The 27,255-nt window shown below is 35.2% G+C and overlaps 2 protein-coding genes across 2 annotated transcripts in view; one reads left to right on the forward strand and one right to left on the reverse strand.

Moving 5' to 3' along the window:
- LOC129792553 (helicase domino) overlaps positions 1-15,287 on the forward strand; it is a 32,440-nt gene extending 17,153 nt beyond the window's left edge. Inside the window, exons 14-19 of the mRNA XM_055831687.1 lie at positions 271-1,128; positions 2,477-2,695; positions 8,165-8,200; positions 9,947-11,191; positions 11,358-12,926; positions 14,577-15,287. Coding sequence (XP_055687662.1) covers positions 271-1,128; positions 2,477-2,695; positions 8,165-8,200; positions 9,947-11,191; positions 11,358-12,926; positions 14,577-14,996 — 4,347 coding nt within the window. The 3' untranslated portion in view covers positions 14,997-15,287. The remainder of the gene's footprint in view (positions 1-270; positions 1,129-2,476; positions 2,696-8,164; positions 8,201-9,946; positions 11,192-11,357; positions 12,927-14,576) is intronic.
- LOC129792688 (ARL14 effector protein-like) overlaps positions 1-27,255 on the reverse strand; it is a 693,823-nt gene that overhangs the window by 545,593 nt on the left and 120,975 nt on the right. The gene's annotated exons all lie outside the window — the stretch shown is intronic.

Consider the following 27,255-nt stretch of genomic DNA (forward strand, 5'->3'; position numbering starts at 1 on the left):
AACTTGGGATTTTTGCATTGCAAAGAGTGTGCTCTGACGTTAAGCTAAAGTAATGCTCAGTGTGGCATACTTCGTTTATTGACATGGGTTACCATAATTTTTTTATTGAGTTTTTTCAACAAAAAATAAATAAAAAGTTTAATTTAGAATGATTTTCAGCAAAATATTTTATTTTTTAAGAATATTTAAAGAAAAATAAGACAAATTCGCAAGATTCTTTGCCTAAAATGTCATTTTTTCTTTCTTTCTTCCCCGAAAACTCTTTCGCAGTTCCCTGATCCACGATTAATTCAGTACGATTGTGGGAAATTGCAAACGCTCAATGTTTTGTTGCGTAAATTGAAAACAGACGGACATCGTGTGTTGATTTTTACGCAAATGACACGAATGCTGGATGTTTTGGAGGCTTTCTTGAACTATCATGGGCACATCTATTTGCGCCTCGATGGTACAACACGTATTGAGCAGAGACAAATTCTTATGGAACGCTTCAATGGGGACAAGAGGATATTTGTATTTATTCTTTCAACACGATCCGGTGGTGTTGGTATAAATCTAACTGGTGCTGATACTGTGATATTTTATGATTCCGATTGGAATCCGACAATGGATGCACAAGCACAGGATCGATGCCATCGGATTGGGCAGACGCGGGATGTTCATATTTATAGGTTAGTTAGTGAAAAGACAATTGAGGAGAATATCCTGAAGAAGGCAAACCAGAAGCGTCTCCTTGGGGATTTGGCAATTGAGGGTGGGAACTTCACGACGGCCTTCTTCAAGACGTCCACCATACAGGATTTGTTTAATGTTGACACCACCACGGGGGATGCGTCGTCGCGCTTCCAGGAGCTCATTGATCGCGACAAGGAGCGCAAACAGCGGCTGTATGAGAGCATTGCGGGCCCATCGGTCGTGCAGGCGGATGATAAACAGAGTGTGGGTGCCTTTGAGACGGCTCTTGCGGCCGCAGAGGACGAACAGGATGTGCAGGCGGCGAAAACGGCAACAGCTGAGGCTGCTGCGGATTTGGCGGAGTTCGATGAGAACATTCCACTTGAGGATGTGGCCGAAAGGACGCCCGAAATCAGCAAAGCCGACCAAGAAGTTGAAAATCTAATGAAACAGGTTAGTTTTTCTTTTTCTATTACTTCTTTTTATTTCTGTGGGTAGTTTTTGTTGTTGTTTTCTTAATCTAACTATGATTAAATATATATTTTTTTAAAATACTCCAAAAATTGATTTTATTCAAAAGGAAAATTGTGAAGAAAATTCTTTAACGAAAATTTCAGTTAGTTTTTTTTTTTTAAAGTGTTTTACATTCAATTAAAAGAAATCTAAAACTGTTAAAACAATGAAGGAGATAAATATTTGACAATCAAAATTAATAAATTTTTAAACATTTTTTGATTTTTAATGTTACTACATATTGAAAAAGGTTTTGAAGATTCATGAAATACAAGTATTTAGTGGAAAAACATTGAGAAAAACAAAGAAAATGATTCAAAAAGATAACAAAAAGTGTTGTAATTCATCGACTCGAACCTAAGGAATTTGTGTTGATAAGCTTCTGCTCTGACACTAAGCTAAATTCAAAATTATATTCAATACCTACATTATTTTTTTTTAAATAATGCTATTTTAATTTTTAGGAGGTTAAATATTGATTAGTATTTTTAAAATAAAATGCAAATAAATGAATTTTTCAGTTTGAAACAAAAAAAAATAGGAAGCAAAATAAGGTTTTTTTTTCTATAATTTCTTTGAAATTAAATTTTTTTTAAATATTTTTTTCATTAATCGAATAATTTTGGTTTTTTTTTTTCATTTTACATTCATTTCAATTTTTATACGTTTTAAGGCGTTTCATTTGTTTAATTTGCTTGTTTTGTTCATGTTTATAATATTTCTTTAATTTTATTAAAGTTTTAATTCTCATTTAGGTTGTCGTAAATCTTAGATTAAATAAAGCTCTACAATTTTTTATTTCGTTTTTGAGACGCTGAGAAAAATTGTAGAATAGAAAAAAAAATATTGAATGGTTGAAAAAAAATTAATTTCGAATAAAATGTGAGGAAGAGGACAAAAGATCCTAAATACAAAAGTCGAAATGAGAGAACAAAACAAAAAGGAAATGTCAGAATTTTTTTTTTCATTTAATTCTTTTAAATTCACAGGGATGTTTTGAATGTATTTTTTTTTGCGCAGCTCCTTTTTTATTCTCCCCTCGTGCCTCTGTAAAAAGGTTAGGCAAATTCAGAGGGGGGAGACCTTTGGAGTAAAGCGCAGAGAATAAAGAAAAAAAAATGGATTGACAGACAGAATACAAATCTATTGAAAATGATTGTAGACTATCACTCGCAATCCAACAAAATGTGAATTAATCCTAATTTTTAGAATTTGTTTGTTGTGTAAAGTTGAGAAGAGAAAAGGTTGATTAATCAATTACGTCAAAACCAATTACCTTCCCCAACAGTTGAGTCCAATTGAACGGTATGCCATGCGCTTTGTCGAGGAGACTGGTGGTGCATGGACGGCGGAACAACTGAAGGCGGCTGAGGCGGAAATTGAGCAGCAAAAGCGCGAATGGGAGGCAAATCGTCAAGCAGCCCTGCTGAAGGAGGAAGAGGAGCTGAAGCAGGCCGAAGAGGAGGATATTATGCTAACATACTCTAGTGAAGACGCCAAAAATCAGGTTAAAAATAACAATATGATGTTGAAGAGGAAGAAGAATAAGAAGAAGCAAAAGGGTAGTGGTAGTAGGAATAGTACAGGCAGGGAAAATTGCAAGAGGGTGGTTAGTAGTGAAGTGAGTAGTAGTAGTAGTAAGAAGGTCGTAATGACGGCAAGGAGAAAGGATGAGAGGAAGGATGTGTCAATGGGGAAACGAATGGTTGTTATGGGTGGGAAGAAGATGCGAAATCTTCAGCAGAAGAATGTTATTGTGCGAAATAGTGCGAAGGAGGGACAAGTGAAGGGTGATGGTGTGAAGACGAAGAAGAAGAAGGTCCCAATGGTGAATCTTCGGCAGAAAATAAGTAAAGCCCAGAGAGCAAAGATTGAGAGTCGTTTGCGACCACGTGTCTCCCTGATGCGTTGCGATGTGCAGGAGAATAGTGTGAGTAGTGTGAATGATGCAACGAGTAGTGGGACGAGCAATAATCGTTCGGATGAGGATGATTTTGACAGTGAATGTAGTCTCGATGTGATGGTGGATTCCAATGATGCTGCCGCCTCGACGGATTCCAATGTCAATCGCAATGACAATGATACGGCTTCACTGAATTCCGTGGCAACGAGTGAGAGTAGTAGTAGCGTGGGGGGATCATCGAAGAATTCGGAAGATCGCAAATTATCCACGTACCTACCGCAGAATCATGTTGATGTAAATAGTCCGCGGACACGATCACGCGGGGCGGTGAAGATCAATCTGTGGACGTTGGATGTATCGCCGATTTTGCCAAAGATCCAAAAACCCATGAGGAATTCAACGGGGCGCCTCGTGAAGGCAACAGCAGCAGCGGATTCCCCGACGCACGAGGATCACGAAGTGGAGAATGTGAATGGGAATGTTGTGAGGAATAATCGAAGAGCAAATTCACTCACGCCCACAAATCGTGTGCAAGCAGCAGTCAAGGGGGCGCCAGCAAAGCCATCAGCTGGAGTGAGTAAGAGGAAGGCTGTGCTGGAGAGTTCAGGCAAAATGGGAGCAACACTCGATGGGTGGGTGACGAAGATTCCGCGAATTGTTGGCCATGAAGGGGCGACGGCGGCGGCTGCGAATCAGGAGGCGGCAGAAGTGCCAAAGAAGGCAACACCACCGCCACCACCACCACCACCACCGATAAGGATGACAAGGAGGCAGTCCGTGATGAGGGCTAACCTCGACGGGGGACCATCGTGATAAAGTCCAGTGGAGACTCATCGGAATTCCAAGTAAATTAAATAAATTTTAATTCTTTGGGGGTGTCTTCAAAGTCAATTCAAATAATGTGATTGAGAATTATTTTCGATCAGTTTTTTGATCAGAAAGTTATTTTTTTATGACTAGCAAATATTTAATTTTGATCAAAAACAATTATTTTTAATCAGAAATTGATTAGAAAATTTTTATTTTAGATCAGAAAATAGTTTTTCTAAAGAATTATTTATTTTTAATCATAAAATTATTCTTTAAAAAAATAAATTTTTGCCATCAAAGAACATTTAATTTTGAACAGAAATTGATTTTACAATTTTTTGTTCAGTTTTTTTTCTAACTGATTAGAATTTTAAGAGAATCATTGAATTGGCTGAGAGACTTACAAGAAATGAAAGAGAGAGAGAGTTTACCCAGTGAAAGTCTGTGATTCAGTTTAAAGTAAAAATTCTTATTAAAAATCTAGTATTTTTGTTAAAAAGTCAATAAGAATGATTTTTTTTTCATTCTTTTTAAATTAGTTGAAAGAAACCAGTGAAAAAACTATTTAGATAATATATTCTTTAACTAACCAGTTTATTAGTTCTTTACTTAAAGAATTAATACGTTTGAATTGGTTTTTTTTAACGAAATTCTATCTTGTATTTTTAAATTAAACAATTTGAAGTGAATCCACGAATGAACGTTCAAAGAAAATCATTTCTGAAGAAAGTTAAAAACTAGGTTGTTAGAAAAAAAAAGAATTGCAAAGAAATTAATTAAAATTGAGCGAAGAGAATGCATAAAATGATGATAGATTTTCTATGCAAGAACAAATCATGTTTGCATAATGGCTTAATCTTTTCTGATAATGTATTCTCTCCATAAAATTTAATTTCTTTTAACTTTTATTAATTAGCTGTGATTCTTTTTTATTGTTCTACAATTTTTTTTAAATTTGTCTTTAAAAAAATATTAAAGAAAATGGTGAAATGATTTTTTTACAAGTTGCAGAAAATTCTTCACAATGAAAAAGACTTCTGAATGTTTCTTTTTTCAAACTTTAGGGAAAATTTCTTTAGGTTTGATAGAAGAATTATTTTAAAAATATTTGAAAAGGTTAAATTTTTTCAAATTCGAAAGCTTTTATACAAAATTATTTAAAATTTAATTAGAAGTTCTAATGTCATTAATTTAAAACATTTGAGGATTTAGAAAAAAAAATTAATACAAATTAAAAAAGTTTTAATTCATTGCTTAAATCAATTTTTGAATACTTTTAAATTTTGAACCATAAATTACTTTTATCCAAAATTTCGAAAGTTTTTATAAAAAAATCTGTTTCAATTTTTTTTAATACAGTTCCCTCTTCCTTAAATAATTCTTTAACACTTTTTTTTTAAATAAATTGGCAATAATTTTAAATAGGTCAAAAGACAAAATATTCTCTATATTTTTTCAATTTTTTAATTAAATTGTGACCCAGTTTTGTTCATGAGAAATTTTTTTCTCTCAATAGAAATCTTTACTTTCATCTAATGAGAAAACAATTAGAAAAAGAAATTGAATGTTCTGTTTTATTTTTAGTCTATTTGAAATACTTTCAAAGATAGAATTTAATTAAGAAATTGTTCAAATTTAATTGAAAATTCTCTCTTAGTGTCCTTTGTCTTTGTTTATAAAGCAAAGACAATTTTAATTCTTTATTTCAAACATCTTTTAATATTTTCTTTAAGAATTAAATACTTTCTATATAATAAAGAAAGGCCTGTTTGTTGGTGAACGTCGTTCCGACTTTTTTATACAAATCCACACCGTTTATCCGATCGCGATGAAATTTGGTACAGAGGCCCCTTATAACAGGCGGTTTCAGATGGCCGTATTCATTTTCCCCCCAAAGCCCCCTTTCAGGTAGCCCCCATAGAGATTTCATGCAGTTTTTGCAAATTTTTGAATTTGGCGCCTAAAATGTTGTATGAAATTGATTTCTTCTCTTTGCAAATTTTTCATTTTTCGTTCGATGAGAGCTTCCCATCTATATAATAAAGAAAGGCCTGTTTGTTGGTGAACGTCGTTCCGACTTTTTTATACAAATCCACACCGTTTATCCGATCGCGATGAAATTTGGTACAGAGGCTCCTTATAACAGGCGGTTTCAGATGGCCGTATTCATTTTCCCCCCAAAGCCCCCCTTCAGGTAGCCCCCATAGAGATTTCATGCAGTTTTTGCAAATTTTTGAATTTGGCGCCTAAAATGTTGTATGAAATTGATATCTTCTCTTTGCAAATTTTTTCTTTTGGGATTTATAAGTGAACTCAAACTACTTATAATCCATTACAATTTTTTCTTCAAAAATTGCGCGAAGCGCAACAAATCCCCGCGAAGCGGGGCGAGGTAAATTGGAGCGAAGCGACAATTTACCTCGTCTCCAATAAATTCTCAATTACAAAATATTCACGACAAAGAAGATGCCATCAAAGGATCAAACTCAACTTAAAGCCAAAGTAACTTATAAGCTAAAAAAAAATGGATTTTTACAACAACAAAAAAAACATCTCTTTCCATCTTCAGACATTAAAAAGAGAGAGAGAGAGAAAAGAATACACAGAATAGCCCATCTCATTTGCCGTGAGAAGAAAAAAAAAGAAGAGAGAACGTCACAGCAATTTGTGATGATGATTATGCTGGACCACCACCACACATGTATGGATGTTGTGAAGAAGCTTCCTCCTCCCCTCTGTTGGAAGTGATGAATGGAGGAGATGACGGATGATTTTGTGAATGAACAAAACTCTCAAAGGAAAAACAACCGCATTTTCTACGTTATCTTTTCATTGCGAACTTTTATCAACAAGCAATGTTTTTTTTCTGCATTAAGAAAAACACGAATTGCAGAGCATTTATTACTTCACATGGATTTATTTCTTATTTTCTCCGTGAATTTATAATTAAAAAAAAGACTCTGTTTTGTTTAATTAAAAATGTGTTCCGGCAGAGGAAGAAAAAGGACAAGAAAGTGTTTTTTTTGTTGTGTTGTGAAAACTGTGAGGAGGGAAATATTGTGCTGTAAACGTGTATAATAGTGCGAGGGAAGGATGTGCGTGGTGATGAAATCTGCTGTTTAAGAGGAGTAAAAAAAAAAGAAGAAATAATACAACCTAATAACTGTCTAAATACCACACAATGATTAAACAAACAAAACAAAATATCTATTGGAATAGGAAAGAAGGCTAATTAACAAGGAAGAATAGAAGAAAAAAAATGTGAAGAGAAAAAAACTTATTTAACAGCAAAATATGTGAGAAGAAAAATTAGGAAAAGGGGATGAACGAATTTTTTTTGTTAAATGGAAAAATTCGAATTCAATAAGAGCGCTTAGGGATAGAAATATCTCGTTTTTTTTGTGTGAAGATTAAAAGGAAATCATTGGGAAAAGAACGATAGAGTGTGTGAGATTGAGGGAGGATTAATATTATTGATGATGATGAGAAAGAAAAAAACATGAAATTATGTAAAGAAAGAAGATAAAAAAAAATCACTCAAAAATTAATCTTTTCCTTGCTTTCAAGTTGTGTTGTTTTACTCTTTCCCCTTTATAAAAAGACGCGCAGAGATTTTTTTGGAATTGGTATTGCCCTGTTTTGGTGTCACACTTGCACTGTGTTTTATATTGTTTCAAAATAATGGAAAGATTCCTTTAAAAAAAAAAAAAGAAAATATGCTGGTGCTCGCGATTACAGAGAGAAGGAGAAGATCGTTTGAGAAAATCTCCTCGACGTTTTATTTATTTTTTTCCATAACAAATGTGTTTGGCAATGGCAGAGGCTCTCTGGTGAATCGAGCATTCCATTTTTCCAAGCATTTTATTTTCAATTTAAAAAAAGAATTATATATTTAACAAATAAAATTAAAAATCTTGTCCAAAGAGCTGCAAAAGAAAAATTGCTTTGACTCATTCTTTTTTTGGCACCAAAACAGCCTTGCCATTCCAAACTCTTAAAGAGAAAACTTTTTTTTTTAATTAAGAAAAAAAGTCATTTCGGGGTTAATAAAGTGAAACAGCACAGCGGCAAGGTGATTGAGAACCTTTTCTTTGTGGCATTTTGCAAATATTCCACCCGAAGAGGAAGAAAAATTATTAATTGGAAAGTTTTGTGAGATGAAGGAAAATTTGCAACTTGCTCAAAAGGAAAATTCTCACCAAAACACATTTTTAAACGTAAGGCAGTACCTAATTCAAATCTTTTTCTCTCCTTCGTGTTCAGATTTGGATTTCCGATAAAACGGGTGATGCGATGCCGGTAAGTAGAAGTTTTTTTTTTTCTTATTTTATTTTTGGATAAAATTCAGGAAGAATTTTTTATTTGTTAGTGAATTTATTCTCTTGATTGGATCCAAAGGTGAATTATCTTTTAGGGCTAAAATACATAAAGCTAAAAGATTAAAGAAAATATTTTTTCTCTGACCGAAATTTAGAGATTTAATTTTTGCTTAAAATTTGACCAATTCTTAATTCGAGAGAAAAATAATGTGTAAAAGTTTGCAACAAGTTTGCAAAAATTTTGACATTTTCTTGTTTGATAAATTACAGCGATGTGATAATGTTTTAAAATAATTTTAACCAGAAATTTTTTTTTTTTTAACTTAGAGAATATGCCAAGAAATTTTTAACCCTTTTGCGTTCTATGGGTATATTTTTCCAAATTTTAGTGAATTTATTTATTTATTTATTTATTTTTTCAAGATAGAAATTCTTTAAAAGTAACGTAGAATATGCTGCTAAAGAAGACGTTCTAGCTGAGATGAGAAATATCCTGTAAAAGTCCTTGTAGAATAAATTTCATTTCATTTCATTTCATTTCATTTATTTTATATCATCTCAAGAGAGAGAGAGAGAAAAAGCGAATGCCTAGCAAGTGCTGTGTGGCATGTTCAATGTATGTTCAATGTAGACGCGAAAGGAATAAATTTGTGGAATTTTTCCCCAAAATTGTCTTGAAAAATCAATTCTTAACTAATATTCTGTAAATATCGATTGAAAAGACCTAAGAAATTATTTTAATGACTATAAAACTTACCTTTTGTTAAGTATTTGGTCAAAAACGAAAAAAAGGAAAAATAATTTCTAAGAGTTCATAAAAATTTGCAGGAATGTTGGTAGAAGTTTTTTTTAAATGTTTGTTCTCTTCTAAACCTTTTCTAAATCAGCGTAACTTCAATTTTTAAACAAAATAAAAAAAAATAAAGAAATGAAAATCGGATGTCTAGTTAATATATTTTTATAATAAATTCTACGTTAAGTAACAATAAATAACTTCGTTCACAACACAACTCGTCTACTTTTGCATTTTATTTTGGAGATGAGTCGTGTTGTGTGATTAAAAGTCATTAATTTTATGCCCTGAGAAAAGATTTATATTGTCCAAAACGTCGGGTTTTGAATAAAAAATTATTAAAGACCTAAATATCCGACCATCTGTCTTTTTCAATTACCAAGTTAATAGGCTTTTTCTCATATTTTAAATAGTTCAAATTCAGTAAATATTTAAGAAACTTAAAATTCAGGCATTGACAGCAGAAACACAGTCTTTGATTTTTTTTAAAATTTAAAAAAAAAAAAGTACAAACTTCTACCAACTTTTTAACAAATTAATTTTTCAATTGGAAATGTCTTAAGGATTTTTATGAGTTTTATGTGTTTTTTGCATGAAATTTCTATTTTTTCTATTAAATCCCAAAAAGATTGAAAGATTTAAGAAATCTCTGACGAAGCTAAATAGGGTGAATAGGATTAAATCTTATTTTAAGTTTTGTGTGATTTCAGCTCTTTAGGATTTTCTTTTTTGGGATTAATTTTTAAAAAATTATCGAAATCAAACGAAGAGTTTTAGTCACGCCTTATTCATTCTAATTCAATGAATTTCTGTCTCTAAAATAGAATTTAAAAAAAAAACTTTGAAAATAGATTTCTTCACTGCTTGTTAGCACAAACAAACATAACGTGGATTAATAGCCGGGTAAAATATTAAATACTTTCGCTTAATTAGATGTGGTGCCCTCCGACTCCGCCGCAGGATGAAAATGATCTCTACATGGATTTTTCTTTGGGCTATTTGTATGAGATTGAGACAATGGCGGAGTCCCAATTGCCGCCGGTTTATGTGAAGAAGGAATTCAAGAGGAATCGCACCGAAGCTGGACTCTACGGGGACAACCGACGACCCGTGAAGGTGCGCAAGGAGGACACGTACTACCCGCCACGATCGCTCTTTGATCGTCCCTCGCCGGCATTGGCGAAGATGCGGCGAGATTTGAAGCTGCAGAAGTATCGGGGGATATTCAAGCCAACATTGCACATGGCAGCGGTGAAGCATCAAATGGCCCCAGTTAAGCCCCTCGTGGAGCCCGAGGGGATGATTGAGTGGTTCATCTACGAGGATATGGCAATGTTGAATGTCATTCAGAATTTGCAGGGCTTCAATCTCAGCCTCGTACTCGTCTCGCCCGGGCATACGCCCAATTGGGACCTTGTGGCGGATATTGTCAATCAAACGAGCAGGACGTACCGTTCGCCGAAGCAGTGTCGGTATCGCTATGAGGCGGTCATTGTGCCGCGTGAGGAGGGAAAATTGCAGGAGAGCCCGAAGAAGCAGAAGAAGAATAAGCACCCACCGAAGGGAAGCTTAAAGAATAGCCGTTCAATGCGTACGAGTCAGCTGTATGCGAGTGACAATAATAGCACATTCACGAAGCTAATGCGACAGAAGTTTGACAACATAAAGCAGGTGATGGTGAAGAAGACGCCACAGCTGAAGCAAGTGCTCGTGAATCCAACAATGAAGAATCCCAAACATGCGGCACTCCTGGCAGAGTATGGGATTACGAATTACGACAATCCACCCACACCGATGGAAATTGCCCAAAGGCGGGTGGATAGGATTGCCAAGGAGAAGCAAAAGAATATGCCCGTGAGTCAGGCGGCACAAATCCCGGAACTTGCTGCAACGACAGCTCAACAGATGGCGGCGCAGAGGCATGAGATTACGGTTCCGGCTGTGCTGCAGCAACCACAGACAATTGTGGTGCAGCAACAGAGCCCGACTGTCCTTCAGACAACTGGGGTGACTCCCGTGGCGGCTCTTGTGCAGTCCTCATCACCCTTGCAGACCATCCGGGCCGTTCAGTCGGCTGTTGGGATTTCGCAGCAACAATCCCCGCAGATTGTGAAGGCTATCGTTGCATCCGGGCAGAATATCATTGCCACACCTGTGCAGCAAATTGCTGTGGCTCAGGTGAGATAGAAACATTACCTTTAAGGGAAGAGCGGGGTCTTTGTTTTCCTTGAAACAGGTGTTAAAAAATTTCTTTGAAAAATAATAAAAAATGAATTTTAGTCTTTAAGATCTTTTCAAAGGTTCGTAATAAAGAAAAATGTGTTTGTTTTATGGTTAAAATCAGGCCCAGTCAACGCAGAGTGGCGTTCAGGGGCAGCCTGGGGTTGTGGGTGCTCAGGGTGCCCAACAGACGACACAGCAGACAGTTGTTGTGCCCTCATCGGTGTCCGTTGTACTCACAACGCCCGTTACAACAATCTCCAGTGGTCAGACAACACAGCAGATTGTCTCAATTCAGCAGGCATCTGTTGCGTCGTCCGTGTCAACGGGACAAACAGCCTCGGGGGGTACACTCGTGCAGACAATCTCCACGTCGCCGCAAGTGATGAGTGTGGGGCAATTGCCAACTGTGGGGACTGTCATAGCGACCACAGCTATCCCGCCGAATGCCACTGTGGCCACACTCACGACGTCCGCACTGCGAGCGCAACGAATAGTTCCGGCAAATCTGCAGGAAGTTGTTCTGCATCAACGTGGAGGTTCGCAGAGTCCAACGGTGGTGTCGGTGAGTGGCCTCGGGCAGGGATTGACACCGGCTCAACTGCAGGCAGCCCAATTTCGTCTCTCAATGGCCGCAGCAGCAGCAGCGGGAGGGCAGCATGTTGTGGCAGCAGCCAAGGGGATTCCCCTGGGCAGCGTGACAACGTCTCCCGTGAGTAAGGCCACAACATCATCGCATCAGATTCAATTTTATCGGCAGCAATCGATACGGCAGCAATTGAAGGTTCTCCACACGGCGCCTGCGAGTGGAACACCTGGCCAGCAGCAATCAGGCACAGCAGCGGCTGTTGTACAAACAGCTGGTGGTCAGACAACGCTCGTGAGTCCAGCTGGGGCTATAATTCAGGGAGGAATCGTTCAGACCACAGGGAATATCGCTCAGGCAGTTCAAGTGCAACAAGGAGCCGGGCAGAAGGTTGCCGTGGCGACGGTTAGTGCAGCAGGAGGAGCAGTAGCAGCTAGTGGGGTTGTAACGAACGTGGCGACAGTTCAAGTGGCACCAGCGCAGCAAACCCGTACGCAGTTTATAAAGCAAGTGGGTGGGAAGCAGACGACAATCGCCAGGCAGGTGACGGATAATGAGATGCAGGCAATTATGATGAAGCGACAGATAATCAATCAGCAGCACAAGGGGCTTCCGCAGACGCAGATTTTTGCTCCGACAAGTGTTCAAATGCAGCAAGCAACGTCATCCGCCACTGTTGGCACTGCTGTTGGCACACAACCGGCAACAGTGGCACAACAGACGCAGCAGCAACCGCAGCAAATTGCAACGCTCGTAAAGACGTCCACGGGAACAGTGGCAGCTGCTGGTACGCCTGGGATGACCTTTTCGCAAGTTAAACCCAATCAGTTGAAAGCCACGGCCATTGCCAGTCCGGGGCAAACGAGACCACTGCAGATTCAGCAGCAGATCGCAATAACGCCCCAGAGGAAGCCAAAGGTGGCACAAATAACGCAAGTTGCGGGCAAAACGGGTGTACAGACGCAGCTAATTGTGCAGAATCCCAAAGGTTTACCCGTGACGATGCAGCAACTCTTCCGGCAGGGACAGCAGGGGATTGTGCTCAGCAAGAGTCGCGTTATTCCAGTCTCAATGGCGTCACAGCCAAACAACAGACAAACGATTCAGGTGAGTTGAATTTATTTACAAATTATTTACAAAAATTATCTCTAATTATGTGGGTCTCACAGCAAATTTTGTTAAAGTACTCTCTACTAATATTCTCTAATTACTGCGCCTGCTTATTTTTTGTTCTGCTCATCAATATGAAGTGATTCGGAATTCATTTCTGATGTAGATAGTGGGCTGGCAGTTAAGACGGTAGTACTCTCTTTCATTGCCTGATAGTCCTGGCAAAAGCTTTTAAAACTTTCCTCCGTTTCAATTGCAATCTCTCTCGCAATTTTCGAGTCAATCGAACATGAAAAGAGAACCTTTTCGACCTTTTCGACCTTTTCTTGGCGATCAACTTGTTGAGGGTTCTCCAATAAAAAATCCAAAAAACTATCTGGGGGGAGTTTGACACGCTTCATTCGATAAATTACTTTACCCCCCGGCGATGGATCAATTTGCATGTCCAGCATTGTTGAGCTGGCTAATGATTTGACGGGCATGTCTCCAGGAGGAAGTTCCGCTGCACCCAATGGTTCATCCTCAATGTCCATATTAGTGACATCGTAATTCCCCTCGGGGGCTGCTTGCTTGTCCTCTCTTTCCATAAATTCTCTGAAATAAATATTCATTGTAGGGGAGAGCGGGGTTAAAAAAGTCACTAAAGGGTTTAGAAAAAGCTCAAAATATAATATTTCCCAAACAGATAAAGCGAAATGAATAGCTCAATTCTTTAGGATATTTCTTGCCCTACAACTCTTTCTCAGATCATTTTGTTCTATCTAGCTAGGAAATATGATAGGTATTTTCGGCTTTTTCCAAACCCTTAAGTGACTTTATTAGCCCCGCCCTCCCCTATGTAGTAGGAATTTAAGAAAAGAAAGAATATTCTACAGTTTTACTCACTTAACGGATTTCTTGTTGTAAAACCTAATCCTCCTGTCGACACCAAAATTCTCTAATGAAAAAAATGGACAATGGTGACAATTGCTTGGGATTTCCGGACAGCGCCGTCTGAGTTTTTTATAGCACGTTTTAATACGCTGAATTTTATCATTTTAATTTATTTTAATTACATTTCTTAATTATTGAAGAGTAAGAAAATCGCTTTCCGCCATCTTTTTCGCGACGCCATTTTGAGATTTTCCTCAAAACACAAAGGTAGGTTTTACTCAGGATCTACTGGATGGATTTTGATGGGGTAAAAAGCAAATGAAAGAGGAAATACCAATGCAGATTTTAATGTACCAGAATTTTGAATTTCCATTCTGAAGCTGAGAAAAGTGGAAAAAACGTTAAAAATATCTAAGCAAAAGTCACATTTTTCCACTTTTCTTAGCCCCAGAATGGAAATTCAAAATTCTGGTACATCAAAATCTGCATTGGTATTTCCTCTTTCATTTGCTTTTTACCCCGTCAAAATCCATCCAGTAGATCCTGAGAAAAACCTACCTTTGTGTTTTGAGGAAAATTTCAAAATGGCGTCGCATCTAAGATGGCGGAAAGTGATTTTCTTAATCTTTAATAATAAGTCTTAAAATGTAGCCAACACCGGAAAACTAAGTTAAAGAAAAACCATAAGAAAAATAAAAAAAAATTTAATTTTACCAATTCTCAAAAGACCCCCAATTGAAGGAAAAATTAATTTTTTTGATTTTTTCCCCGCAGGTGGTGACCGCTCCTCCGGGTGCTCAGACTCTACGTACCCACGTAACTCCGGGTAATCTCACGGGTACCCTCCAGGGAGCCATAAAGGTGGCCGCTGCGGCTGGTGCGACGCAGGCACAGCAGCAGCAGGCTCTCATTACAGCATTCCAGAATCAGCAAAATCAACGGCAGAATGTCAGCCCTGTGCGTCTTCAGACGTCCTCAGGGGGCTCCCTCGTGGCTCTAGCAGTGCAGCAGGCGCCACAGATTGTCACCCAATCGACAAGTGGAGCCGGAAATATTGTCGAAGTGGCCGCAAGTGGAAGCTCAGGCGGTTCGGGGCAGCCTCAGCAGCAGCAGCAGCCACAGCAAACGCAGCAGCAGCAGCAGCAGCAAAATCCTCATCATTCCCAGGTTGGTGGACGCAAACACACATTTTAGCTCCATTTTTTTTAATTTGCGCTTTCCCCAACTTTTGGTTTTGCCAACACGATTTTTTCTCTTCATCTTTTTTTTATTTGAATAAAAAAATGTTTTCATTTTTGAAAATAAAGAAAATACCTACATTTTTGGTTTGCCTCTGCGCAATCGAAAGAATCGAATTTGTCTCTGTGAATAAATTAATTAAATAACATAATGAATGGAAATAAAAGAATAATAATAAATTATTCGGTAAGAGAGATGAAAAGAAATTAAAATAAAATGAAGTTGAACTTTTGAGATAAAAAAAAACATTGGATTTTTTTTCGTTCCATCCGCAAAACTTTGAGGATTTTTTTTTTTCAGTTATTTGGATTTTTTTTAAAAAAGATTTCTTTTAGAATTGAATTTTTTACTAAAGGCAAAATAGAAAGAAGTAAATTGATCAAGGTCTCGCGATCTCTTCACTTTACCCTTCCAAATGTCTCATAAATCTATACTTTGAAGCACTTTTGTTAGCGTCACACACACCCATTTTTCGTATCGACAGGTGAATTGAGTGTGGCGGTTGCAATTATAAAAGCTCACTTGACATTCATTTATTCATTTTTCAATTGATTTTGTTGACAAATTTAGAGGCAAAATCAATCTCATGCCAACGATAAAAAGGTTTGTTAATTGCAATAATTGTGTGAACATTAATGATTTTTCAATGCAAATTTCGCGCTCAAGTTCTCATTATTTTGCATTAATTGATGAGGAGATTAATGAATGCATCGTCGTCAAGTTGATTCCACAAAGTGGACCAATAAGTCTGCCTTCGTCAATGTAGATAATTACATATAGACTGTGGAAATATGTTATTTATGATTATGAGAAAAATATAATAAACCATTTTTCAATAAACATTTATTATAATTTTTTTTCTGTGCAAAAAAACGTTGATTTACAAGCTTAATAAACACTTCAACGTCAAGTGAAACTCTCTAAATTGTTTTTGTAATGAAAAAGATTTAAAAAAAAAAGGAAAATTAAAAAATCATTCAGGTAAATGATGATTTAGTTTTGTAGAAGATATTTAATTTCGTGTCTTTCTATTTAAAAAAAAACGGCCTAGATCTGTTTGTCTCAATTAATAAATAATTATTAGATTGAAAAATAACGAATTTTTACTTAAAAAAAAGCAATAAAAAGTCATTAAAAAATGCCAATAAAAATAAATCAAAACTCCTTCGTAATGAACATTTTGGCACAATCGTTAGAGCATATGACTCTCAATCGAAAAGTCCCTGGTTCGAATCATCCTCTAATTTTTCTTTAAATCATTCAATTTTATTTTTTCCACACTATCTCTCCGTTCTGTATTACATAAAAGTCAAATATTTAGTAAATCTTGTACAAAATAGGATGAAATTAATGCGTAAAATAAAAAAACTTTAGTGCGGAAGGTCAATAAACATATTTCTTACCATCGCATTTTATTTTGCTTTTATCGGTCACACAACTCGCTCGGCTTCCCCCATCAATCACACACAACAGTGTGAAGAGAGAAAAAACAAAGAGATAGCCTCAAAAAATCTCAGCTGAGAATTCACTTTTCTTCTTTCCAACAAAATCATATTACGAATTGCATTCTTGTGGGGATTTTCCGCGACAGAGAGATTTTTTTTATTCGTCTACAATCTACCTATTGGGGCGTTCTTATCGCTACAAATCGTCACAGTTTTTTATTTTTATAAATTGAGAATCCTGAAATTGGGCCCAAGGGGAAAAATTTAGGTGTTTGTACAGTGACTACGCAAAGTATGACGTAGCACGGCTCTTGTGCTATTCATTAGATAGGTTGAGGAGGAATAGCGTACACAGAGAGCAAAAAAAATAGAGGAACGCCATGAATGGTAAATTCGCGTCATAAACTATTTGTAATGTCGCCATGAATAATAAAATTGTGTCGATGGCAAATAAATGTGTTGCAAATCGTGTGGCTTTGGCGGCAGAAGAGTCAACCCATGTGCGCGCAATTAAGCAAACAAGCCGCTATAGTTTACCGGCTCGACATGGATACACACTCAACGCACAGAGAGTGAGGATGGCAATTTTGGTATGAAAAGAAAGATATTAACGAGTGTTTGAGGAAGAAATTAAGTTATTTGGCAGAAAATTCTGTATTGGATTAGATTATTTGGAGTACTCACCCACGCGGGAAAAAGATTCGTTTTCCCTCTCAAAGAAGACGCGCAAGAGATCTCTGACGCAAGTAATTCCAGGTGTTTTGAGGGGCTCCCTCGTGCAGAGAACGCCCTGACATGTGACATCAAAGCCACCGTCGCGCGAGAGGAAGGTGCGCAGAAGAAACAAGGAGGTCAAATTGCATAAAATCTCATTGCACAATCACAAAATATCACATCATACAAAACCAAAGTACAAAAACATAATAATAAGACATTTTGCAGTGTGACAGCCATGAGCGAGGAGAGGCCATCCATTTATTAGAAGGGAATTGCAGTCGGGTATTTTATCATCGATTCCACGCGGAGAGTTCATCGTAAAATCCACCATCCGCGCACACGGTTAACATCGTCAAACAACGAATTATTCATGTTTGTGCGCTGAGCAATTTGAAAGTCTAGCGATGCATAAATTGCAGCATTAAAAATCCACCAACATAGATTGGTGAAAGGGCGCAGAAAATTTAAAATCTAACATTTCTGCAAACAGCAAGTGCTTGATTTTACTTTATTACCTTGAAGAAGAATTTGATTGATTGATTTAAAGGCATTTTAAAAATTCGATAAAGGATATTTTTCTTCACGTGGGTTGAATATTTTAACCCTTTAGGGTTACTCGGAAATTCCGTTCGGTGCTCAATTCTAGTGCCAGGATTCTGGCAGTACATTTTCCACAATTTTTCTCTGATTTTTTGAATCCGCGTGTTGTATGCTTAAAGACCTCTTAAAAACTTAAGAAGCTCAAGCTTTTCTTTGTAGGTAAAATCAAATTAATTAATTAAATAAGAATACCATTAAAGATAATTTAAAGGGCATTTAAGGATAAAATCCAATTAATTAATTACCGAATCAAATTTATTTATTTATTTAAATTAATCAAATTAATTAATTTATTTAAATTAATTAATTAATTTGATTTTATTTAATTATTAATTAAATCATACTCAAAATCAGCTTAAAAAAAGAGGAAAAAGGGTTTTTCAAATGATATAAAAAACAATCACCGTTAGGAAAAAATAAGAATCGTCAAATGTGAGAAGACAATCGCCATAAAATAAAACGAACGTCAGAAGTTAGAATATAATTGTAAAACTTTAAAAATTCACAATTCTACAAAAAAAAAGTATTAATTGCAAAATCCAGTGTTGGAAAAGGAACTTTAACCATTAAAAATTAGCATCAAATGTTAGAAGTGAAACGTCAAATGTTTGTAAAGAAATGTCAATTCATTTTTAATCCGTTTTTAACGCCCTTAAATAAAAAATGAACTAAAATCAGCTTCTTTAATAGATTTCTTGCAACGTCCCTTGAATTTTCTTTTTTTTTCTGAGAGTTTTTGACACAAATACTGAGAAGAGAATCGTGGAGAAAAATTGCTTTTCCTTACGTTCCTTAAAGGGTTAAAAGTATAAATTATAAGTAAGATATAATTTACTTTACATGCATTGAACTAATTAAATTTTTAATCTCCAAAATAAAATCTTATCACGTGAAAAGAACTCTCAATCTTTGTCCTCAAATAATCTGCCACCCACTGTGAGCTCTAAAACAAAAATCCAATAATACTGCAAAAAGAGGAGCACGTGAGGTAGCCATAAAGGTATATCACATGCGAAGACTAAAAATGTAATATTTTGTATCAAATTGTAAACAAGAAGAACTTTCCCCGTATGACGGAATTTAAGAAGAATTATGCCATCAATTAATTTTTATTCCCATCAATTGCCAAAGAAAATTCTTGGCATGTGATTGATTGAAAAAGAAAATTAAACAACAATAATTGTTAAGAAAAATTATAAAATACTCAGCGTGTCAGTTTCAATATTCCTTTATCGATCACCTCGAAATGATCATAGAGGAGAAATATTTATTGCAACACCGCCAATTTTGTCGATTCCTATCAATTGGAACGTGAATCATGCGGTGTATTTGTCTTTGGCTCTCCGTGTCCATCGCGCACGTCTTGGGCGGAAATGCTCCGAAGTCACGCAGTTTTCGCGCATCGATAAGGAGGATCGTGTGCCCTCCTCCGTTGTCCAAATAATACACATTACGAAGTCGCGATATAACCAACCCTATTTGGAATGAATTAAAGTTCCTTTCAACGCTGAATTTGGCACATATTTCAAAGTTCACCTTTATCAGTCTTTTTTTACGACGTCACGCGCGTACGATCGTCGCCAGATCAGTGAGTCGACACTTTTTTCCCGGAATCCGCTCTGCAATTCTGCAAATTAATCCAAATCACTTTTTTCCGACACTCTTTACTTTTTCTTGCGACTTTTTTTTTCTTTGCCTGAAATTCTGCATTCTCCATCGATGACATAATGAGTGAGATTTAAGTACGCGCACGGTCGGGGATTTTGCGATCGAAGCTCTGTCCAATTGAAGGTGGAATGCAATCACGAGTGATAATCAGTTTGTATGGGGTAAAACAAAAAATTTGATGTACCTACAGCATTATCAGACATTCCTTCTTGTTCTAATTTATGCCAGTAATTGTTTCATGTCTATTTTTTTGAATTTTTGTGTATGCGCTCATTGAGCAAAAAAAATCAATTTTCTCAACCAAATTCTTAACAAGAAAAAAGAGAGCTTCTACATAATTTCTAAGAACTAAAGACCCTCCTCTGTGCATTTTTTTGTCTTTTTTTGCTCCCTCGGGAGTCTTTCCGCATGATTTACTAACGAGCTTAGCCATGTTGGGAAAAAAAGAACTTCTTTTAGTTTTTATTGAGAGAAAAAAAAGAGCAAAACTATTTGATTCCTACAGACAGCTCTTCCGCCCAAGTTGAAAATTAATTTGTCAGACGGAATTCCTAAATGATGAAGCAGCCAAAGAAAATTGATTTGTTCGCCTCCTCTCCGTCTCTCTCTCTTTGTCTCGAAAAGTAATCAATTAAAATGTGGAGAAAATCATAAACTACATTGCGAAATAGAGACATGGTGGAATCCAAACAAAGGGAAAATGTGCTTTGTCATTTTTTCTCTCAAAGCGATAAGTGGAATTTTTGGGAACGCGCCCTGATAAAAACAATGATCACTGCAAAAAAGCATTTTGCCCCGTGGATTAGCATCGTAAAATGTTTTTTTTTTTAGGCAAATCGTAAATTGGACATCGCTATATTTGGGAGAGGGTTTGATAAAAAAAGACATTAAATTGTGTGCAGAAGAATTTACAATCGTACCCCAGGATAGCGTAAGAATGTTTTTTAAATACCTTATGGTGTCATTTGATCATGTTTTGTGTACTATAAACTCAAAATTCAATGGATTGTTAAATTCCTTTATTAAAAAGCTATAAGAAGAAAGTACAGAAAAAGCTGATTGAAACACGGGAAAGACCTTCTTTATATTTTCTCAATTTATTTTCATGAGCGACGTTTCGAGTACAGAAAAAGTTCTATTAAAAAATTTTAAAGTTCTTCCAAAATAAGAAAAAATCGATAAAAATCGTCTTACAAAAGATGGTGAAAAATTTTCTAAGTGAGGAATCTATAAAGTTGATTCTACTTTATATTTTCTTACTAAAAATTTATACCCAAATAATGTACTAACTTTCGGAGATTTATATCTCCTTCTTCAGGTACAAAAAATGAGAGATTTCTGATTGAAACTGTTGTATCTCATTTTTTTAATTAATTATTTTCCTCGTTAAAATTCATCCTGAGAGTAAACAATGTTTGTGCCAGAAGCAAAGCTGAAGGAAAATCGAAAATTTCGCAAGATGTTGTCGGGATAAATATGGCGGAAAATAATTTTCTGATAATTCCCTAATTAGCGTTTAAATTTCGCTTATAAAAGGTCAAGTTTAAGTATCAAAAAAATATTTAATAAATCATTCAAAAATAAATTGAAAATAGAAGTCAAATACATAATATTTCCATGCCTTTATATTCCCAATTTTATATGACGTTTCGGAGATTTTAAACACCTTCTTCAGGTATTTATTTATTTTTTAATTTTCTCACTTCAATATTTTTTTTTTCACTCCCAAATTAATTAAAAACAAAAATTGTGCAAAATATTGAAACTCAAAGCTTTTAAAGACACTTTACCTACATCCAAAATGAATCATAAATTCGCCACTTGAAACTTCAAACATTTTCATCAATTCGATTTTCATTGATAAAGATTCGATAAGTTCACCTCTCAATTCCCTTTGAGATTGAAACAATAATTCTCTTTGCTCACATGGAGTCAGTTGTGAGACAATGAGCTTCTGTTTTTATTTTTATTTTTTCTTCACAATAATGTAATCTTATGAAATTGCCTTGCGTATCGCTCACTTAAAAAGCTCTCCTCATGTGACGATAAGATGTGAGAGCCCGCGTGAATGATAAAAAAGAAAAGAATTAAGTAAAAGAAAAAAGTTAAAATTAGGTGAAATCAATTGAGACACACAATGAGACAAATTAGGATTCTTCTGATTATCTCTCCCTCTTCAACACTTGTCACACGATAAAAACCTTCCCCCATTGTTAGTTTTTCTCTTGATGTTTTTACAACAAAAGATAACAACAAAAAACATTTAAATGTGATTTTTCTTTTGGACGAAATTTCATCATTTTTTTCTGTTTTGCTTGCATTTCTTTCGATGTTTGGGCTGTTTTAGCGATGTTTGGTTGCTTTTTTTTGGCGCGTGTGTGTTGCTGCTCCACTAAAATATTTAATGTTTTTCCAGTCAAAATAAATAAACAACTACAAAATATCGAGGGTGACTCAGGCCGCCCATTTTGGGGCACTTCCAATGTAACATAAGAAGCGACACAGAGATGATTCTCAATGCTGAAAATGCAGCTTCTTCTTCTATTAATGTTTCTTTTTTTATGACATGATCTTAAATTGAAAATATTGATTTTTCTCGTGCGGAAATTTTCTTAAAAAAAAACTTTTTTCTTATTATAAATGTCTCATTTTTGTATGCGAAATAAACTTACATAGAAATCAAGCAAATTCCTTCTTTTGTTTTTGCAAAAATTAAAAAGTATATTTATATTAATTTTTCTTTGCATGTAAATTTAACATTAAATACATAACTTGAAACGTTTTAATAACTTCGAACTTGAATATAAAAAAAATTGTTAATTATTAGCATGATTGCGGCGTATAAATATATATAAAAAAAAGAAAAATATATATGGCGTGTGCATGTATAAAAAAAATGAACAGTTTAGAAAAAAAGTAGTAAAGAAAAAGAATAAGAGAAATGTGGCGCATTCATAAACAAGATTGAGAAAAGAGGATGAAGGATAATTTTTCTTTTATGATGCGCTGTATTTCGTTAATTTTTCTCATTCACAATGTGAAAATGTATAAATTTTTGAGTGCAGAAGGTACCGTTGAAATTTTTCATTTCACAAAAAGGACTTCTTTATTGACGCTTAACCACTGTGGATAATGTAAAATTAAAAAAAAAAGAAAAAAAAAGATTTAATGAAAAACAAATAGGCCGTGTAGTTTCTTTTGTAATCAATAGTTAGTTTTTATTTTCTAAGAATAAATGCCAATTTAGTTAAGAGCTATAATTAATTTAATTTAATAAAATCATTTTCTTTTTGGGATTATTTTTGAAGTCAGATCCTGAGGCCATTCCAAAATTGAAATGTAATAGAATTTTTCAAAATCTCTGAACTTTTTTCTCTTTTGAACACAATTCTTTTTAAAGATTTGTGGAAATAGTCTTCAAAGAATAAAGAAAACTTACAAATTGAATTTGTTTAAATCGATTTTTTTTAGATCAGCAATTTAACAAAAAAAAATACGTCTAGATATCTCAGAAACTTCTAATCCTAAGAACTATCATTCCTAGAGGTTTCACGGAAATTTAACAAAGATCGTAATGAAAAACCCAATCAGTAAATTTTCTTTACATTTAAAAAAAAATAATTCCATTTGTTCGGAAGTGTAATAAACATAACCTTACATTTTGCTTTCTTTACAACGCAAATATTATTTGCGTTGTATTAAAAATCCGTTTTAACGTTATATAAATATAATTTCTAGATTAATTTATTGTCTGTTCTAATAATTTTTCTTAATTTGTCCGAGAATTAGTCATAAAATTTATAATGTAATAAAATGGCAATAAGTAAGGTTATGTTATATACGCTCAAATTGACGAAGCAGCAAAATGGCTATGGTTTATTTTATTTCATTTTGGTTTGGACTCGGGTTTGTATTGAAATTTCATTAGAACCGGGGTGGATATGTAATTGAAATGAAAACAAGTTAATGAAAAGAAAATTGGTAAAAAAAATCACCTTAAATCGATGAACTGTAGGAAATATTCGGCAAACTATTCATTTTTATTTATTAGTTTTCTTTGGCTTCATACCCTTTAAAACAGTTATTTGTTAAGCTATAAAAACCCAAATATATTATTACTTCCGTTAGGATAAATTTTATTGTGATCTTAACCCTTTAATGTCCACGTGAAACATAGAAACATTGAAAAATTCTATCTTTTCATTGCAATTGCTCTCAGAAGCCATTTCTCAGTTAAAACGTTCTATGTGATATCATTTAAGTAAATTCAACGATTTTTTAGCTTGAAAGAGTAATTAAATTCATTGAAATTGGGAAAAATATAATATTTCACCCTGGTTCGATTCCAACAGCCTGAAAAAAAAATAAACAAAAATTTACTTTTCATAATTTTCAAAAAGAAAAGATTTTTAGAGAGTTGAAAATACATTATATAAATAAAATAAGAAAAATGGTAAAATATTACAAAAAGAAACCTATTTAAAAAAAGAAGATTTGTTGCATTTTTATTGAAAAAGAAAATCCAAAAGAAGAATCCTGCGAAAGGACTTTTAATAACCTTCTATCCTGGTAAGTAGAGCGTTGAAGATAATTTCCAGCAGTTGCGAAATTGCCTAAAAGGGAATCACCGCTACAGAATGACGTCAAATGCTCAAAGTTGAGTCACGGAAATAATTAAAAATGATAGGCAATGTCATGAAAAGTGTCTTCCTCACGTGAGTGTCTGTTTGGTATTTTTTTAGACAATGCGATAGCAAGTTGTCGTACAAGAATGGAATGCAAGTTGATGGATGGTCTGTGATTTGCCTTATATCATCCTTTTTTTCAAAGAAAATGACAATATTTTTGTTTTATATCGGTTTTAGCCCTTTTGCGTCCATTATTTCTCTCAAAATACATTTTTCAAGGAAAATGTCTTCTTCGGTTTTTTTTGTGTGAATTTAATGCATTTATAACTTGGAAAAACAATCAAATTCATAAAAAAATTGCTCTTTAAATAATTCGAAAAGTATATAATTTCCTAATAAAATCTAATTTCTGGTAATCTATGCTATGCATAAGACGTTTTGGGGAATTTTTATTCTTCTTCAGATCTGCAATATCTTTTGCGTAAAGATAATTTTTTAGTTATTCTGAACTTTTTTTTAATTAACCATTTATTTAATTGAAAAATTATTTTAAAAAAATTCTTTGAAATTTTATTTCAAAATTCTTATTTTTGGCTAAGAAAATTCCTCACAAGTTTAAGAATAAAAAAAACATCTTTTTGTTCTCCACGAAAACCGCTGTGTGAATGAAGAAAGATTTTGGGCGATGGGGTTGAGTTAGAGCTCTCAGTTGGACGTCGCAAGTAAGTGATCCTCTTTTTAATCTTTCCGCTAAGCGGGCGGAGGAATGATGATTAGCCTCACAGGTTTTGTGGTGCTGTTTAATCCGGACAAATTGAGTTGTGTATGCATTTCCGGTGGGTCTCTGTTAACAATGAACTCAGTGAACTTGCCACTGGCTGTTGAGATAATTCCCTCCGGTGGTTGGATGCGAATGACTCGACCGAGTTCAAGGCTCCATATCACCATCAGTGAGACACGATGATCTCATACCGCGCACGCCAGAGATTTCTGGCCCAACGCAGACTCTTTCCTCAATGACTTTCGAGAGGTCTTCTGGGCGCGATACCATCGACAGCCAATTCTGTGAGTGCTACACACGTTGTATTAAATTAAAAAAGAAAAGAAAAAACGTCCCCACGCGATAGACCAAACACAGCCATTTGCGGCGGCAAAGAGACTCGCTTAAGTATCCGCATGAGTTTTGGCTTTTTCGGGTGACTATACGTTATATATGAAATTCTTTATTATATTTTTTTTGGCTAATATTGAGCTGAATATGTGTTCGGAGAATCCCAGACGGGGACATGGAGAGCGAGAGGCACTAAATCAATATGAATCTGCAATATTTGGACGAGTGTCTTCAATTTCGCATTCGGGACTAATTTATTGGCATTGCCAGCGCCTCCCACAATGCTCCTCGCACCGCATAAAACTCAACTTGAGCAGTCACGCCAAAAGCAGCTAAGTGGCTTCTTCACGGGATGCTTTTAGTACCTCCAACTCGACATAAGATAAATGCGACTTATCTCACAGTTAGTGTTTTATATATTGTCTTTTATTGAATTTACCATACTTTTTCCTCTTTGCTTTTTTTTTCATTTCGTTGCTTCCCAGAAGGAGATCTTTGAACCCATTGCGAGAAGTTTTACATTTATTTTTAATTTTTTTTACAGCATAATTCTCTTTAAATTTGTAATTAACCCTTTGTTGTTAACCCTTTGTAGGCTGTTATTATAAGATAACTGACATCGAACTACCTCAAAATGAGCCTGATTAAACTCAAATTCTAAATTTCAGCAAATCAATGGTTAGAACGTAATCATAGCTTGTAATGTTTCTTCACTTTCCTAAAACTTTTTAAAATTTTTACTAAACGTTAAAAACTCTTAAAAAAATTGAAAAAAAATCCTTAAAATGGCAAGAAGAAGCTTCCCTAGAGCTTAGCAAAAAGTAAAAAAAAATATTTCAATGAATCACATTACCTAATTTGTTTAATTCTTGAAAGAATCTCTTGGTCTCTCATGATCCCTTCATGACAAGAATGAGTGCTTTGCTTGGCGTACAGAGGGTTAATGAACAGTATCATTTTCAGGGGTAAATTTGAATGATTTTTCATACATTTTATCAATCTCTTGGATGAACTTGTGAATTCGTTGTGTATTCCATCTTTTATTAGGAAAGTGGGGAAAGTGGGAAATAAAAGAAAAGGAAATTCTCAGAAAATTTCGTGATTTTGCCACCTTAAAGGGGTGTTTGGAAAATGCTTAAAACATATAGTATTGAGCTTTAGATATATAGCTTTGATCTAACTTTAAAAAAAATGAAAATAACTTACACCTAATTCGAAACATATCAAATATTTCCCAGCACTTTTCTGGGAAATGCCCACACTTTTCTTGGTCTTTGATATTAAAAAAAAAAAACGAAAATTGATTAAAATCTGGGATCTGACTCATCATGCATGATGAATAAGAATTTTTGTTCCCAAAAAGCAACCCGATTAACCCGATCAACCCCAAAGCTCAGGACAATGTTAAAAAGCTTAAAAAAGTTCAAAATTTTCTTATTGTTAGAAAGACTTGCAAGACAAACAAATGGACTTTTCATTGTTCTCAGGGTTCTCAGCCTACAAATTCTTATAGTCTGATCACTTTATAGCCAATCCCAAGTTCTAGCTCATGCAGTATAAAGAAGCTGTGTGGTGGTGGATGAGAAGAATTCCCAGCGAGAGTGAATTTGTGGCGGAGCTGGAGGTGAAGTAGAAGAATGACGACGATGTTATTGAGTCGTGATGTCTCGATGATGGAGGCACGCAGGGTGTTGTATTGCCCCGTCCCTGTGTCCAGAACCCCGCGGGTCGTGGCAGGGCCATTGTTTTAAAATCGAGGCGCACCAAAAGAGGGAGATAAATTTGTCTGTAATCTTCTTGTTCTCCATTCTTCCCATTCAGAGGCCGCCTTTCGCCCGACAAGGAGGAGGGCACTTTTACGGGTGGTCTCGACAATCTTCCTAACTATGAAATATAATGGGTCTGTTGTTGATTCTCTCTCTCCTCCTTTGCCCCTCCTGCGACTCTTTGGTCACTGCCGGATGGAAATTACGTGGTGAATTTGTTTTTTCCTTCCACATCTTTTTTTTTCCTTCACTTTCTTCCCCACACACAAAGTTTCTCCT

This window comes from Lutzomyia longipalpis, chromosome 3 (assembly GCF_024334085.1).
Source record: "Lutzomyia longipalpis isolate SR_M1_2022 chromosome 3, ASM2433408v1".
NCBI lineage: Eukaryota > Metazoa > Arthropoda > Insecta > Diptera > Psychodidae > Lutzomyia > Lutzomyia longipalpis.